The 16,808-nt window shown below is 48.8% G+C and overlaps 6 protein-coding genes across 6 annotated transcripts; 1 reads left to right on the forward strand and 5 right to left on the reverse strand.

Annotated features, from left to right (window-relative positions):
* Positions 1–243: 243 nt before the first annotated feature.
* F5891DRAFT_956885 (uncharacterized protein) lies at positions 244–786 on the reverse strand (the record flags this gene model as incomplete). Its single annotated transcript, XM_041375434.1, has 1 exon — positions 244–786. The coding sequence occupies one exon, from the start codon at positions 784–786 to the stop codon at positions 244–246; it is 543 nt and encodes a 180-aa protein (XP_041223229.1).
* A 1,885-nt stretch (positions 787–2,671) lies between these two features.
* F5891DRAFT_1149197 (uncharacterized protein) lies at positions 2,672–5,813 on the reverse strand (the record flags this gene model as incomplete). The annotated part of the gene is made up of 7 exons (XM_041365085.1): positions 5,396–5,813; positions 5,266–5,334; positions 5,125–5,211; positions 4,860–5,075; positions 4,760–4,810; positions 4,510–4,705; positions 2,672–4,458 (listed from the first exon to the last, which is right to left on the reverse strand). The coding sequence occupies exons 1-7, from the start codon at positions 5,483–5,485 to the stop codon at positions 2,672–2,674; spliced, it is 2,496 nt and encodes an 831-aa protein (XP_041223230.1). The 5' UTR covers positions 5,486–5,813.
* Positions 5,814–7,656: 1,843 nt separating this feature from the next.
* Positions 7,657–9,635, forward strand: F5891DRAFT_1046878 (uncharacterized protein). Its single transcript, XM_041362325.1, has 4 exons — positions 7,657–8,007; positions 8,090–8,541; positions 8,592–8,802; positions 8,852–9,635. The coding sequence occupies exons 1-4, from the start codon at positions 7,924–7,926 to the stop codon at positions 9,587–9,589; spliced, it is 1,485 nt and encodes a 494-aa protein (XP_041223231.1). The 5' UTR covers positions 7,657–7,923; the 3' UTR covers positions 9,590–9,635.
* F5891DRAFT_1046880 (uncharacterized protein) lies at positions 9,636–13,302 on the reverse strand. The gene is made up of 14 exons (XM_041362326.1): positions 13,044–13,302; positions 12,716–12,985; positions 12,512–12,658; positions 12,379–12,458; positions 11,978–12,316; positions 11,630–11,927; positions 11,490–11,564; positions 11,138–11,439; positions 11,006–11,078; positions 10,809–10,952; positions 10,486–10,753; positions 10,329–10,424; positions 9,988–10,277; positions 9,636–9,927 (listed from the first exon to the last, which is right to left on the reverse strand). The coding sequence occupies exons 1-14, from the start codon at positions 13,179–13,181 to the stop codon at positions 9,871–9,873; spliced, it is 2,577 nt and encodes an 858-aa protein (XP_041223232.1). The 5' UTR covers positions 13,182–13,302; the 3' UTR covers positions 9,636–9,870.
* On the reverse strand, positions 13,303–14,266 carry F5891DRAFT_1046886 (uncharacterized protein). Its single transcript, XM_041362327.1, has 3 exons — positions 13,979–14,266; positions 13,872–13,928; positions 13,303–13,823 (listed from the first exon to the last, which is right to left on the reverse strand). The coding sequence occupies exons 1-3, from the start codon at positions 14,181–14,183 to the stop codon at positions 13,711–13,713; spliced, it is 375 nt and encodes a 124-aa protein (XP_041223233.1). The 5' UTR covers positions 14,184–14,266; the 3' UTR covers positions 13,303–13,710.
* An 834-nt stretch (positions 14,267–15,100) lies between these two features.
* F5891DRAFT_513508 (uncharacterized protein) lies at positions 15,101–15,976 on the reverse strand. Its single transcript, XM_041372095.1, has 2 exons — positions 15,869–15,976; positions 15,101–15,816 (listed from the first exon to the last, which is right to left on the reverse strand). The coding sequence occupies exon 2, from the start codon at positions 15,760–15,762 to the stop codon at positions 15,196–15,198; it is 567 nt and encodes a 188-aa protein (XP_041223234.1). The 5' UTR covers positions 15,763–15,816; positions 15,869–15,976; the 3' UTR covers positions 15,101–15,195.
* Between the last annotated feature and the right edge of the window lie 832 nt (positions 15,977–16,808).

Consider the following 16,808-nt stretch of genomic DNA (forward strand, 5'->3'; position numbering starts at 1 on the left):
TCTGTTCTGAAGAATCTTACCCAGTCATCTTCATAACACGTCGTTCGCTCAAACTGCGATTTCAAATACAACACTACGTATACATGCAATAGACCAATAGACGATGGATTAGCAACACACTCGATTATTGTACTCTGTAGTATCTGGCATCTCCGCAAGTCAATTTGCTGGGACGGATTGATCGTAATCAAGAGCTACAATGACCGAATTGATTAACTGCGAAGAACGTAAAATAATGGATACTCACTCCTTGCAGTAGTGCTGCCAGCGTGTCCCATGTGCCATGCGACTCAAATCAAGCTCAACACATCTTTTCCCAATCACTAATGCAGTCCAAGAATTATAAAATGGTTCTCGAGAAGCGGGTGGTACCCAGAATAAGAGCTGACGATTTGGTCCTAACACCCATCCATCAGCTCCCAGCAAATAAGTGTGGTCGTCATCAGAAGCGCCTGCGAGTAGCTCAGCAGTGTCGCACAGAGCGTGTGTCGAGTTGGATGAGAAGGAAATAGAGTTATTTTTCACAGTGTTGGGTGTGGGGATAACCGCTGTTGGATGTGAGATGCAACTGCCGGGCGGGGAGGATGGTGAACGGTCTTCTTCGGCGTGGTCCTGCAATGACTTCCTGGTCGCTGCATACCAGACACGGACAGTACCATCATGTGAACAAGAAATGATGCGAGTCCCATCCCACGAGAAAGAGACTGAGTTAACTTCTTCCGTATGCCCGCGCAAGGGCTGTCCAATTGGCTGCCCTGTCGCTACATCCCACAGCCTGACAGTCATATCGAGCGAACCAGAAACGATGTAAGCCCCATCAGGTGAGAACGAGACTGATTTGACCCAATCAGTGTGTCCCTCCAAGGGCTCGCCAATGGGCAACCCTGTTCCTGCGTCCCACAACCGGATTTTTTCATCGTCCGAACCAGAGACGATGCGAGTTCCATCCCACGAGAAAGCGACTGAGTTGACCTCCTCAACGTGCCCCTCTAAGGGCTCACCAATTGGCTGCCCCATCACTGCATCCCACAGCCGAACTGTCTTATCATCCGAGCCTGACACGATACGAGTCCCGTCCGGCGAGAACGACACTGAGTTGACGGAAGAAGTATGTCCCTCCAAGGGCTCACCGACTGGCTGCCCCGTTCCTGCATCCCACAGCCAGATCGTCTTATCCCTCGAACAAGAAACGACGCGAGTTCCATCCAGCGAGAATGAAACCGATGAAACCGAGGAAGTGTGCCCGCGACAAGGTTCACCTATCAATTGACCCGTCCCTGCATCCCACAGCCGGACAGTCTTATCTGCAGAGCCAGTTGCGATGCGAGTCCCATCCAGAGAGAACGAGACTGAGTGAACTTCTGCAGTGTGCCCCAGCAAGGGCTCACCGACTGGCTGCCCTGTTGCTGCATCCAACAGCCGCACAGTGCCACCCTTAGAACCAGTTGCGAAGCGGGTGCCATCCGGTGATAGTGAGACTGAGGTAATCGAATTGGCGTGACCTTGAAAGAGCTCGTTAACTGGCTGCCCTGTAGATACATCCCACAGTCGGACAGTATTATCAGCAGAACCAGTCGCAATACAACTTCCATCCGGAGAGAATGAGACTGAGTAGACATAACTGGTGTGCCCCACCAAGGGCTCACCAACTGGCTGCCCTGTTGCGGCGTCCCACAGCCGGACGGTTTCATCATCCGAACCTGTAACAATGCGACTTCCATCCGGCGAGAACGAAACTGACCTCACCCAATCAGTGTGTCCCTCTAAGGGTTCGCATATGGGTTTCCCTGTCGCTGCATCCCATAGTCGGACAGTCTTGTCTGCAGAGCTAGTTGCGACGCGAGTTCCATCCGGAGAGAACGAGACTGATAAGACTGAAGAAGTGTGCCCTGTCAAGGGCTGCCCAACTGGCTGCCTTGTTGCCGCTTCCCACAGCTGGACAGTCTTATCGTTTGAACTAGAAACAATGCGAGTCTCATCCGGCGAGAACGACACTGAGTAAACCCCACTAGTGTGCCCCCGTAAGGGTTCACCAATTGGCTGCCGCGTTGCTGTATCCCATAGCCGGACCGTCTTATCGTCTGAACCGGAGATGATGCGAGTCCCATCCGGCGAGAATGAGACCGATGAAACTGAAGAAGTGTGCCCTAATAAGGGTTCACCAACAGATTGCCATGTTTTTACATCCCACAACCGGATAGTGTTATCGGCCGAGCCAGACACAATGTGTGTCCCATCTGGCGAGAATGAAACTGAATAAACTGACTTGGTGTGCCCCAGCAAGGGCCCGCCTACTGGTTGCCCAGTGGCTGCATCCCACAGTCGCACAGTGCAATCCACCGATCCAGTTGCAATGCGAGTCCCATCTGGTGAGAACGAGACTGAGTTAACCGTATCTGTGTGTCCGGTGATCACGGTCTGAACAGCCGTCCAGTTGATATCACGTCCAGATGCTAGATGAAGAGAGTTGGGAAACCGTGTAGAAAACAGTCTGAATAGCGGAGAATTAAAGGGCGAGAACGGCAATGCCGATACATAGAGATGCGGTGTGCTGTGCAAAATGAGGCATCCGAAGACTTGGAATAAATCTCTGCACAGTCCACTGCAGCAGGACGAGGCATCTTCATATCCGGTGTGACCCTGCGATTGTGATTGCATGTAAGCGATCATGTTATCTAACACTCAATAATAATGTACTCACCTTCAACCACTTGGCAATAAGCGGGAGAGTGGTGACTGCGCCACTGAGCGCATTGATAAGGCTGAGTACCTCGAGCCAGAAGAACAGTCGCTCGTGCTCGAAGAGTGATTTTATTTCTTTGGCGAGGTCTGGATCGAAATGAGTTGCTTGTACGTGGACAGGCCAAAATCGACAGGCATAGGATAGATGTGGAGGGATGTATTTTTCAACTCGGTCTAGCAGCCCGGGATCTTCGGAATTGGGGAGATACGATGATTTTAGATCGCAGATATTGAAGGAAAGTCCGTGTTCCATCACTCGAAGCGATGCGAAAGCAAGGTCGCGTTGTACTTTTGACACGTCGATGAAAAATTCTCCACTGTGTGATTGGTCTGTCAGGAAGTCGCGGAAGGAGACATGAAGGGGCCGGATTGGGGTAGATGAGTTTGTGGTGCCGCTGAGGAGGGATCCCATATGTTTGACCATGACTTGCACTTCGTAGCGCTCGCTTTTGTCTGGAAAATGGTGACGCATGGCATTCAGGGACTCCAGAGGAAGAGGTTCAGATGCGCCAAGGATTTGTCCCATCACGGAACGAAATCTTGTTAGCTGTTTCTGCCGAGACGTGGAATGCGGAGATTTATCTATTCGCATGATCTCTGTCAAAATGAACTCATACATATCGTACAACAAGTTTTCCCGCTCAGCGGGATTGCGGGAAACAACAGCATCGAAGGACTCAAATGGAGATAAGCCAGGAGGGGGTGCCTTGATGGATTTACAAGCAAGACGCGCCCACTCAAACAGGCCATCAGCTTTTTTAGCAAGCGCTGCAAACTGTGTGTCCCCAAAATCCGAAGGCTCTTCCAGCTCGTTCGATATGTAGGCGTGAATGTCGCGCTCTGTGGTGGCTGATGAAATGTCGTCCATGGACATGCGTCGAATATGCTGAGCACCTGCAAGCGCTGCTTCTATATCATGGAGCGGGCGAGAAGTAACGATGATCCGGAAGTTTTTCGGGAGCTTTGTGATGTGGGTGATGGTTGGATCTCGAAGTTTACCGGCAAGAATACGTAGAAGGTCACTGCGTGTCTCCGCTGCCTTGCCACTTTCGTCCAGTGCATCTATAATGATAACGACAGGCCCCACGGGTGACTCAGAAAGCTTCCCTAACGGTTCGATGAGAAGCTTCTGCCACTGCTGTACGACATCCGCTGTAGTCTTGAGCGCATTTGCGTTCTGGACTGCACCCGCTAACGCTCGTCTCATCTCGGGATGACGGTCAGCCAGGTCGCGCGCGATAGTGGAGAAAACTTTTTTATGGCGATCGTCCGTGTTTCGGTCGAAGCAATAACAAGAACCGAGTCCACCCACCCCAATGAACGAGCTAGCGATCGTGTGAGCAATGGCTGATTTACCCGTTCCAGCAGGGCCCGATAGCCATAGCACGCATGGAACATCATCTCTACTATCGTTAATCCATCCCATGATGTCAGAGAGAATGTCCATGCGCGTCCCTGGCAGGCATCGCTTCCTAGTATCTAGTCCTGCGGCCTCCGAATATGCCATACCACTGAGGTCCAGTATTTCGCCTGTAGAAGTATGAATGGGTGTCAAGCCAGAAGCATGTCCTGAATCCTTACTTGTACGGTGGGTGTAGATTGCTACGTCGCGAGCAACTTGGTCCCGGAAGTTTTGCATGAGCGCATCCAACACGTTGTTATACCGTTGTATCGTATCGTCTGTTTCCGAGATGACATTCTTTCCGAGTCTCTTCCCTAATAAGATTGAAAATCTGCAAAGCGAAATGACTTGTTGTAGAGACTCACAAAAGTTTTTCTTCTCTGAATAATCCATGATGAAATGGGCACATTCAAGGGTCTGTTGAGAGACCTGCCCCAAGATAGTGCTCATGGACAAAATTTGATGAAGCGTGTCGTCTTGCGTCATGAAGCCATACACTTGACCTAACTTCATGTAGAGGTTGAGTATCGCTTCGTCGCGATTCGCTTGAGCGAGAATTATCTGCATGCCAAACAACTGAGCAGGAAATATAAATAAGAGCGAAGAAGAACGTACTTGTGATGCGCAAGATAGCACACCCAACGCCATCTTTGCATACGGATGTACCTGTAGAACGGTATTAGTCTAGTTCTGATGAGGAAGAGAGAAATCATACATTCGCAAGCTTCCCTATAACAGCATCGAATATCTTGAGAGGTCGAAGATATGTGTCCTCGAATGTACATGCATCTGCTGGTGCATTTTGTGCAGCAGAGATTCCAGATGCCACAGGTCCCGATAGTAAATTCATGCCTTTGGCAGCCTCGTTGACGTCTCGGAGTGCCGATTGGGGATCAGTGCCTTGTTTCGCACCAGGGGAAACATCCTGAACCTGCACCAACAGAATTTATGCAAAGTGCATAAACTAAAAGGCGACCTACCTCGATATTCGGAATCGATGAGACATCTTTACGATCGACAACCGGGGTAACAGGGTCACGGCTGCGTGAATCTTTCAAGCTCGAGCGCTTGTGTACAATATCAGCCTTATCCCCGTACGCTCAGCATTGAATTCGACTCACAGACATCTTTTTTATTACACCATTTGTAACCTTCCCCAGAAACCGGCAGATTTTGCCACGGGGTCGGCCCTAGACAAAGGATGTGTCGACAAGAGTCAGCATTTCAACTTCATGAACATCAGCCACCTACCGGGCGCTCAGCAGCGTTTGTTTCGTTTGGTGTCTCGATGTCCGGAGGAGGAACTGACCTTGAGTCCCCCGGTTGATTGGCGTGGTTCATGGCGAATCTGAGACTCTGGGGTTGCTAATTAGTCTGAGCGAGGTGAAGTGCGACAAGAAGTCGGAGAAAGAAAGAAGGGCTCCATCTCATTTAAATGCAGGACCCTTGACTACAAGCCTCGAGGTAATATTTACTGCTGTATTGACTTCAGGCGCCAAGTATTAGGTGTGCGCCAGAGAACTCCGGAAACCGCAAGGAAGTCGAAGCAACGTCGTCTTAAAGATTTGTAGTAGGGTGATCGACTCATGAACCAGTTCTTGAAGTCAAGAACATTCAACAGCGTCAGAGCTGAGTCGATTCAACTGAACTGTGGATGCAACTGATAGATAACATCAAATAACATGCCAACCACGATCATGTCTAACACGGAGTAGCGTTACATAAGTCACATGCTCTGAGATAATATGTCACAGTAATTGTTGAAAAAAAGTTTTAAGCCTTACGATACTATGTAATACCTGTTAAGGGCCAACTTGGCACATGTCAATTATAATTGGGTACAATTTGCCACACTCGAAGGACTTTTCACTGGGAAATTGTATATGTTGCATCATGCTTGGCGTACGCGTGACATCTGTTCTTGTTCGTTCACTCTTCATCACAAGAGATGCTGCCAGTACCACACACAATTTACTGCTGGTTTCTCTCCAGTCGACCAGGCTTCATGTATATTATGTTATTAGTGTATGTCACTTCGTATTTGCCTGACGTTTGCCACATTGACATGATAACAGCCTATCATAGCCTATGCTGTGAATCCGTACCTAACCCTGATACACAGGCCTCAACACATACCTGCAGGTCCTTCGGTTTCGTTACATCACCAGCCAATCATGGGGGTTGGATGGTTGCTTTCAGCCATATATCTCCGAAAACATCGCACCGGCATGAACAGGTAGGATGTCAGCTGGCCCAACTCTATGTGAAGGTTCACCTCGTTGCCCTTAGAACCGATCATATTGTCATCTGCTTCCTATCATATAGCATCAACACCAGTGCCGTCATGTCGCAAGTTTACATCCGATGATCTATCTTTTGTGACTCAGAGACTTATTTCATGTAGGTTTTTCACCATCTCAGTGGTCATCATAACAAGCGGACATCAGAAATAGTCCACCTCCAAAACTAACTTCCAGTTTTTCAGTCTAGCAAATAATCTCGCGTTCGTCGGTCTTGTTCAACACAAGACCAAATGTCGTTTTGATTCGGTCATCGTACCTGACTCCTAGCTGACGCTCTGAGCAGCTATGCGATATTGTTTTTGGTATCGTGTGCCTGCTTCTGAAGCTGCGTGCTTTTATTCATACCTAGCTTTCGACATTCAAGACATCACACCAGAAGGCATCACACTCGGTTCGTACTGCTACCATGTCTCATTTATGATCGTCTGGGGCTCGAGTTGTATGTTTGACCACTGATTGAGGCTCAGAAGAGTATTGTGGTGGGTGTTTATAGCGATACTGGAATGGACAGTTCAGTCCACGAGGGTGAATGTTGAGTCCGCACTGACGGGCCAGTATACTATGCACTCAGTTCATCGTTTACCACTAGCGATCTTTTGATGTTGATTATAAGCGTAGGGTGACACTATGTATATTAGGCCTATGCCTATGCTGATTAAATAAACGAGCATCTGTTTGCGGTCGACAGGACTTCCGGCTATGTACTAGTTGTCGTGATATGGGCGTGCTACTACTGCATTAATGTGGCTTGGAGTGCCAAACTGGATCCTCGGAGTAAAGTGTTTGCTTCAGAAGAATACTTACCCTGGATGAAATCTTGTGCCTAATCCGTCATCGTGATGTCCATGATCATGAAAACGGAGCCAGCAGCCGTGTTGATGTCATTCAACTGAACTGGCCAGGGGATGAACGATACGATGGAATGAGGGTAGCCTCACCCCCGAGAACGCAGGAACGAGGAGCCTACTAATGCCCAGCATTATCAGATCCCACGTTCCGATGCTTGCGCTGCCTTGGGATCAAATTCAGGACATGTTCGTAGAGCTAAGGAGTTGCGTACCTCGTGCGAGAGTCAGACTGATGGACCGCACAATCAAACTAAGATCATTCTTGGATATTTGAATGCGGGTTGTAGGCTCGGGACCAGCCTGGCTTATATAACCACGGACAAGTCGAGTGGCGAAAATTCTCCACTCTCATGTGACGTACGTCAGACTGGTCACGAGTCTATGCGGGTTGCTGAAGAACTGTTATAGTTGTATCGACAAATTGGTTGCAGACTATTCCAGATCATCATCGAGTCGGATCGCAGCTTGCCGCTTGAGCTTGAATTTCGAATTTGGTGCTCACACGCAATGCAAACATTGACGAAAGCCAATACTACTAGCGAATAGGCACTTCTTCGCTTCCATCTGTTGGCCTGATGCATCATGCCGTGGACTTGGCGCGCTTATAACGTATCTTTGACCACCGACCATGACGCTGACCAGTCTTCCACACGATGTTTTGTACCGTCTCCTGTCCTTTCTTTCCGTCCGCGACATCATCTGCCTTCGACTGGTGAGAAATTACTGCTCATCGTTTGCGGATCATATCCCTTCATATTGATTCATACTGAATGTGTTTGTAATGATTGATATAGGCGTGCAAAGACCTTCGCGACTTGACATTCCACACAGCCATATGGCACGATGCATATACACATGCAAAACTTCCTCGTCCCCTCGGACCGCTCGACTCTCAGTCTCGCGAGTTCTTAGAAAATACCCTTGTCAAAAGCACTCAAGTCGGCGTCAAGTGGAACAAGCAAGCTCTAACGATAACTTCCAAGGCGACTTGGTTTGAGCCCGAGTGGTCCGCCTTGCAAGGAGACCATTGGGAAGTGGTGGCTGGCCTATGGCTTGTCATCCCACACATTAGCGGTCCCGACATCCTGTGCTACGATTTAGAGCGCGGACTGCGCCACATCATATATCACGCTGATGGCGCTCAGATACTGTCGTTCAAAAGCACGACTTCTGAGGCAGCGGACGGAGGATGCATCATGCACGCCATCGTCATGGAAGGCGCTCGCAGCAGCGTGTCGTTCTCACAGTTAGTTGCTCCTAACTGTTGCATTTATAAACTGAACGATGTTGTGATAGTAAACTGCTCTCCATTCGTTTCTCTTCTGACGGTCCTTTGTTGGAATTCTCCATGGTGATTCCTGGCGATGTGATCGGGATGGGAATGTCGCAGCTATCTGCTGGGAAGCGCTTGCTGTGCATGAGCGATCATTTGACTGGTACTTTGAATTTGGCGGTGGATACTCGCACCCGCGTCCTGTACCGCTTTCCGCTACCAAGCTCTATCATCGTACGTATAAAGTACTTGGACGTCGCACGCGTCTCATCATGAAATATAGGACCCCAAATTCGACGTCACTTGCGCACAGGAGACATACCTGAAGCGTCTCATAGCTACCGAAACCCACATTCTCGCAATGTTTACTCCTCTCACTATGGTCAGCCAGCTCGACGAGGGAGGTAACTGCCGTGCGATCATCCAGGCATTCGCTCTCCCATTGGCGGGAATTACCAGCGCATCCCCACCTACTCTTGAACTCACTCACGAAGGACATTGCTATCTCGATATCGAACGCGTCTCGCTCTTATGCGACTCTATGACCAGCGCTGTCACAGGGCAAACCCAAATTAAATTCCTCACCCATTGCATGAGACTTAATTTGACGAAGTACTTTGCTCACCGAGTAACTTTATCCCCTCCTCCGCCAGGGCAGAAGCTAGGGAACATATATCTCTCCACCGAACAGCTTTTCTCTGTTCCAGGCTATGCTAACACTATGAAGTTTACCACGTCTTTTGACGGGCATGCACGTGGTATCTGCGTACTTCATAACGAAAAGGATGGAACAGAATTCTACGGATTTACGATCGACGCTAGCGGTATGGATAAGCCCTGTTCGGGTATTGTTGGGCCAGGGGTCGATATTAAAGAGGTTGAAGCGACAGAGTCGTTTCCCTCGTCTTTGAGAATGACGTGGAATGTCAAATTGGCATTTGACGGCTATTTGGGTAGAATCTGTTACAGGAAGCGGGGTCAAGCGGGAAGGAATGTACTCGCTGTAGTAGATTTGGCGTAGAGATCATCAAACAACTTATGGATGTGCAGTAGAGTGATAGTACTGATTGAATATTTAATGTTCTGAAGGATATACTGTGGTGTACCGTATGCGCCCTTAGCAGTAAATACTGGATCCTAGCTCGGCGACAATGCGCATGATGAAGGAACTCGCCGGACATATGCCGTATCCAAGATGCAGGTAGTTCATACCATAGAATGATGTTCATGTCTGGTCCAATAAAACTCCCAGTCACTCAGCGCACCATCGCATAAGCACGAGTGTTCACAATGCTATCATATTCAAACCTTTCCGGCAGCAGCAGCGTTCTTTTTCTGTTCCTTCAGCTTCTCAATTCGCTGCAAAAAGTCAATCAGTATAAGCCGCAACATCTCCAAACACAGTGACAAAACACTCACCAACCGCCTCTCCTCCTTCCTCCTGGCCATCTCAGCCGCCTTCTCCTCCTTAGACATCCCAGCCATACTAGTCGGCGGTGTGTTGTCGGCAGTATTTGGGAGAGGTCGAGGGGATGATATGGGTGTTGATCGAGTGCTTGAAGCGGGTGAGAACGCTGGCGCGAGAGGGGAAGACACGATGGATCTGCGGGGTTGTGGTGAGAGCGTGCGTGAGATCTGGGAGGGACGTGATGTAGACGAGCGACTTGTAGGTCGAGACGATGATGCCATTGCGCCCCATTCGTCTGGAACTGTGTCAAATAAATTAGCAGGGACATTATGGAGAAGGAAGTAATACATACTTGGAGAACTGGGCCGCAGCGATATACCAAATCCTAGACCATCGGTTGTACTTGCTAGTTTTGATTCTACAGCAGGTGGAGCACTCTCGAACGCGCCTACAAAGAAAAATGACCTCAGTTTGGATCCAGTGATATCTTGAAAGGTCAAAGGACGCACTCCAATCTCCTTCATCGGCATTGATATCGATCAAATCGTCGTTCCACAAACGACTACTGCCCTGCCCTGCCTCGTTGGCAACCTCGTCAGCGAGCGTAGAAATGGGGGCTTTATTCCCGCCCAGTTGTAGACCTTTGCTTCTTACTGGATTTGCGGAGGGAGAAACAGGTGTCACAGGCAAAGGACTGGCGCTACCATTGATGGTTGGTGTTAGTGTTGATCCTTCGATGGTACTTGAGATCGTGGTTTGCATGTCAGCAGGGGCAAGCTGAGCGATAGATCTTTGTAAGCCATCAATATCAAGAAAAACAAATCAAACGTGCCTTTTTGCCAAGGGACGATACAGCCCACCCTGTGAGAGCGGCTGCAGCGCCTGTCGCTGAGTTTACAAGGCCAGCCTGTGTGTATGCACCTGGAAGCCTCGTGGCTAGATCATCTCCGCCGTCTTCTGTGGATGCTGTCTCTGGCTGTGAAAAAGGGGTATAAGCAATACAAACTGGGTTGTATACTACAGACGTACCATAGTCGAAGCGTGAGCTTCTAAACGCTTGACAAAAAGCTCGACAGCTTTGAATGCCTGATCACGAACCAGTCTGTACATATTCAGCCATCAACATGCATCAGCGTAGTAGAACGAGAGTTGTAGACTCACTTTTCTTTATCCAGCGTAGCACCTAGGATAGCTGGAACGACTTTACTGGCCACGTCCTCAATCTCGAAGCACTCCGCTGTTGCCATAAATGCCATAACGCCTGCCACGCGAGCGTGGACAAACGAATCCCTCAGCGCCATGCTAAATGCAGGAACGAGAACTTTTCGCTTGGTATTATATCCTAGCGAAGGGCCCAGCCGGCCGATAAGAATGCATGTATTGGTCCGGATGGAAGCTTCTGGGTCCGATTGGAGGCGGGCGAGATGGCGGAGGAGGTCGTTGTTGAGTATACGGTCGGATAACTTGAGAAATCATTATTAGCGACATTGGTCACACCTTAAAGTCAACATACCTTGGGGGAAAGTAGAACGATAGCGCGGACAGTAGCTTCTCGAATGATGGCAACAGTGTCAGTGAATCCAGTTTGCTGCGCAGATGAAGATGAAATGAATTGCCGTGTGAGAATAGATGAAACATGAACATTATTCGTACCAGGTTTGGCCAAATTTTATCAACAACTGTTTTCTTATCTAGTTTCTCGACGAACTCGGGGAGACTATCGAGAAGCGCAATGCGTGTGCCACGGTCCGCACTCGCAAAAAGTTTGACGAGGGGGGCCACAACGACCGAGCCATAGTCGTCGGGTGCGACGTTCTTTCCGAATTGGAGGACGAGAGGTACAATGGTTGCTGCAGAGGCACCGCCGAACTCGAGCGCAGAGGCGAGGCATGGGAGAATACGATAAGAGACGAATTCGGGGGGAAATGAAGATGCGGATTCCTTTAGCGTGCTAGTCCAAGTCACTGGGTAGTTGATGGGCGTTTGAAAGGCAGCACGTACCGTAGTAAGGATGCCTTATCAGATTCACTACTCAGGGTGAATCCGTCCAGTCCAGCGCAGACCTTGACAAGCCGGTTATGTACGAAAAATCCATGCCCTTCTCCACCCGACTCTGCCATACCAATGTCTAGTAGGTTTTTGGGTGACATCCGTGATTTTGCATTCGGGTTAAGGAGTTTTTTGAAGGAGGGAAAGACGGACAGGGGTATGGCACCCCTGGAAGAAACTTGAGGTGGTGGATGAGGAGGCTGAGCAGTTGGTGGTGGAGGGTGAGTGGGATTGAAGACTGCGTGCAGAAGTAGACCGAGAGCGTATCCGTCCGCAGCTGATACTGGTACGCTGTCCATTCATTAGAAAGGTGGCTGCATGATGTTGTGAGTTGTCGGAAACTGAAAACTCACTCTTTGAGGGCAGACCAACCCTCTTTCTTGACTTCCGGGGGCGCGCATGCCATTGCGTCTGGCATGAGGCCGCCCATGGTCTGTAAAGGAATTTTATGGGGAGACGCACGAGACACTTAGGAAAAACACTCACATATATGACAGAAAGATCGTCTTTTGGATTGCTCAACACCTCGAAGCCTCCCAACTTCCACTCTCCTGAAGGAGTGATGAATATAGCATTTGGACGAACGTTTCCATGGGTCGAGGAAGCGGAATCGTTGAGAAAAGCAAGAGCAACCTGGCTCAGAAGGTCAGTAATTAAGGCCTGAATGCAGATGAGAAGAACACTTCTGACTGAAATTCGGTGTAACCCCCAAATCAGCCAGTCTTCTCGCTCGCGTGGAACATTGGAGGATGATTGGGATAGCGCGAGAGGTAGAGGGCGAACCCTTTCAGTCATGATGCAAATGGCCGAGTCGGATTCTACGACATCGATGTATCTAAGTACGTCTGGATGTCGTATGGTGCGTAGCTTGCGGAGAGAGTTGCGGGCGAGGGGTATGGTGGACTTGTTCAGAGGGTGGGTTAGATCATACTCGAAAACCGAGACCAGACTACCATCTTCCTGCCTTGTAGATTAGCCTGGACACAACTCGGACCTGTGATGAGAATTGCAAACCTACCCGTTTGGTAGCGTCGTACAAGGTCCAGAATGTCTCGCAGGAGTAAACTTTGGCACCTAGTGAGAACGGTAGATTTAGCCCTGATTTCTGGACTAGAGTCGACACTGCAGCAGAGCCAAAGCTGCGAAGATAGTCCATAAAACCCTCAAGTTATACGGAATAGTCGAGTGGAAGTGATCACGGAAAGAACGAGTCTGCTGCAACGCAGACAGCAGTAAGTACTGCCACCGGTGCAAACATTCATTTTGACACGTATGATACACGATTATTCCTCCGTGGAAGTCCAAACGCTGCATACTTTGAATCGATGGTAATGCTACGAGTACTAGTACAGGAAACAACGTATATGATGTCTGTTCTGCAAGTGTGACGTCCGCTTCACAGGTTCAAGGTGCCCATGAAAGTCTAATACGCTGTTACCATGCTTGAAACCGCCATATTGTACCCACCCTTGCTGACACGTGCCCTCGTGGCGTAAAGGTTTCATCTGTACTGCAAATGAAGAGCAGAATCCATTGGCAGAATGGAGGGTCGTTATCGACTGCATTGTGGTCATCGCAGATGTAGATGGGCGGGGCCCGATGATTCTGGGAAAGGGCAGAGTAGAGATGCGACATTGCATCAAGGATGTGTATATCGAAGTAGACGCAGTAATACGCAGTTAGGTTTACTTCGATGCATCAGCTTGGAGCTCGTCAAGCGGAACACGAACAAGCCGTTCTCCGGTAAGTGGTACGGTGGCGTCACCGGGGTCTGACAAGTGCTGTTCCCGGCTGTTCACTGCAGAACAATCAGATCACAAGCTAGTGTGTTCGTAACTTTACTCACAGAACAAACTCAAACTCTGGAACATGAGAGGCCATTGTTCGAGCACCTGACCATGTACTGTTCGAGAAAATTAATGATGGAAAAGGATCAGGATGAGAAGAAGAAACCTTGGCCAGCATCAGCCATAACTTCGCAATCATCTGCAAGACCCTCGATGCGTTTAAGGAACAGAGCACTAGCGCGTTCAAGGGCAGCAACGGCCTCAAACTCTTTCTTTTTCTCCAGTAGGCGTGATGTTGCTGTTGCATTATTGGCTTGCGATGCTAGGGATGCAGCATGTGAAATGCGATTCGGAGCAACAGACTGACGCATGATTTTTATTTGCAAAGGAAGTGATTGTAGACGATGAGCTTATAGCTTTCGTCGTCGTGAGTAACGACCTTGAGACATTAAATTTACAAGTCCGACGCAGCTTACCGACAAAATTAGACGTAAACAGACTCGGAACTTTAACTCATGATGCAGCATATCACGATTTACAATATTTAGACTTGAGACACTTTGATACATGCGTCGATTGATCTGCAGCGGATGATAACGATGCCATCGTGATGTACATGAACAAAGTGTACGTTGATTCGGTTCAAACTTCAAATTGTGCTTGATTGTCTTCTGCATTATAATATCGGACACTTTTCGAATATCACCCTAATTCGTCATATTCGTCATTCAGGTTGCAGCCTGTGATGAAGCTTAAGGCCAACCATGGAGCCCCTTGCTTTCTGTCGCCACGCAAAATTTGATCTGGTTAATCGCGTTGGGTTTGTCGTTGTTCCGATGACTTCTTGTCTACTCTTTTGTTGTGTTTAGGTCATCTTTTGTGGTCTCTATAAAGCTCGCTTCACCGACCTGCTCTGCAAGTACAACTCCCTGTATTCCTGGTGGCCCTGCTTTGGGTTCTGCTGCTCTTCCGAGATACTGCAACATCATCATTATACAATGACGAGACGTCTGCTTGCTGAGCCTTGTTCACGAGGACTAAGATCGTGGTGATATGCTTGATCGGGGTCCCTGATGCGCTCTTCGATCAACAAAGTGCCTCCTCCGAGTTAATGTGGGCCACCAAATGTTTTTTGGCGCCTGAAATAGCACATCGGCGCTGCCTTTGCGCTGGGTGTGGGCGGTTATTCAAACGACGCAGAACTCACTGTTCTCAACTACTTCTCGTATCCTGCTTCGCTCAAACTTATCCACCAGTGACAGCTATTTTCAATGAGCGAAGACAACCATTCGAGGGATTCGAAACCAGTTTATTTTACAGAAGCCAGCAAATCTAGCGAGGCAATCGCTGGTGGAAGCTCGGTAAGTTGTTCATGAGGATCACTTAAAATTCTGGCGCTGCTTTATCCAGGGCCGACCCCATGATAGAATTCTTCGGATTCTGGGGAAGGTTGAGAATAGTGTGACTGTGAATACTTTGGTGAGTCGATGAAGATGCGTAATTAGTGTCCTGGGATAAGGCTGAGATCGTCCAAAAGCGCTCGAAGGCGTGACCCTCTTCTCCCGAACGCCGACCATGAAGGTGACTCATGTGCATGAGCTCCAGATAACTGGGTGGGTCAGGCGTCGAAAATTGTGCTGATCCCGAATCGGCACATGTTGCTGCCAGATAGGCTACAGAGCGTATGAATCCACCCTGTGACATCTGTTGTATCCACAGCCCAAGATGCACTAGCGAATCTCGAGCCTGCATGTAATTTCCAGGACACTCACAAATTACAACAGACCCCTCAGGATAATCATCAACTCTGTTGCTATGAAGATTCCGGATGAATGAGCCCTTCCTCTCGACAGAGAACGTGTCGAGCTTGATCTGATCCGTATGGCACATGAATAACACTGGCGGGATTGCCGAGATGAGTAAGCTCCTAGCCTTCTCTATCACTCGCATTCAATCAACACGACGCATGTAAACCTGTCAAAGCTATCCCTAGGTATTGTCGTACTTTAGTTCACGCATGGAAGCTTCTAATTGACACAAGTCACATAGTACGTACATGAGTATTTTCCAACAAACAACTGTGCGGAAAGCCTGATGCGGATGCCCGACAGTCTTGGCATCGTTGTAACCATGTTTCTGTATCATGCTGAGCAGTGAGGCCTAGGCCTTGAGGGGCACGGGTGGATTGTTATTACCTCACCCTCAAATCAAATTCAGCCTTTTGATACTCCGACAAGCTAAGCTCTTGAATCCGGAGCTCACATATGCATACTGCTTCAACCATGCTACATACGTGATCATCATCACGCGTTTAACTACCGTGTTAAATAAACACTCATGCATTCACGTGGGAGGCCTCGCTTTCTTCCCACCACTGTTTTATTTCTTGACCAACTTTTTCACTTATTGGATGCATGGCAAACAGGCGCTCGTCGAAGTAAAACGAACGTGTTCGGTGCCATATCCAATTACTTTTCCTGTTGTGAAGCGGATGTAATACGCATTTATTTCTAGTAAACAAGGTTCGAACGTTGAGTACTAGTTTTAGCTGCCTCTCAGGTAAGTTATATTTTTGTGCAGAAGCTCGTGATTATGCACCAGTTACTGATCTGCTGAGCGAAGCGGCGTGCGCCAATCACATAGAGGGCCGTGTTTCTCTCATTTTAGGGAGGTTCGCAGCAAGTCTCAGAGATCGACTACCCAGGGCTTTGGTCAAACCATTCAACATCGCACAAGTGCCCCTTCAGAACATTGGTAGCGTTGAGTACGGCGAAGGCGAACTGGTGAGAACGTGCTGGTTCGCCATTGGTTCGGGCTCTGAACTACAGGGGGCCTCACGAGCTCAAGACGCTCCGAGTCTTTAATTTGGAGCTGCTAGCCTCACACGTAATACGCAGCAATAGCCCGGAGGTTCACCGAAACGTGTATTCTGCGTCCTGATAATTTAAAGGGCGTCGTATGCAACTCTTTACTCAAAGTATCGAATCTGGCTCAAA

Source organism: Suillus fuscotomentosus (assembly GCF_016647785.1).
Source record: "Suillus fuscotomentosus strain FC203 chromosome Unknown F5891scaffold_44, whole genome shotgun sequence".
In the NCBI taxonomy this organism is placed as follows: Eukaryota; Fungi; Basidiomycota; class Agaricomycetes; order Boletales; family Suillaceae; genus Suillus; species Suillus fuscotomentosus.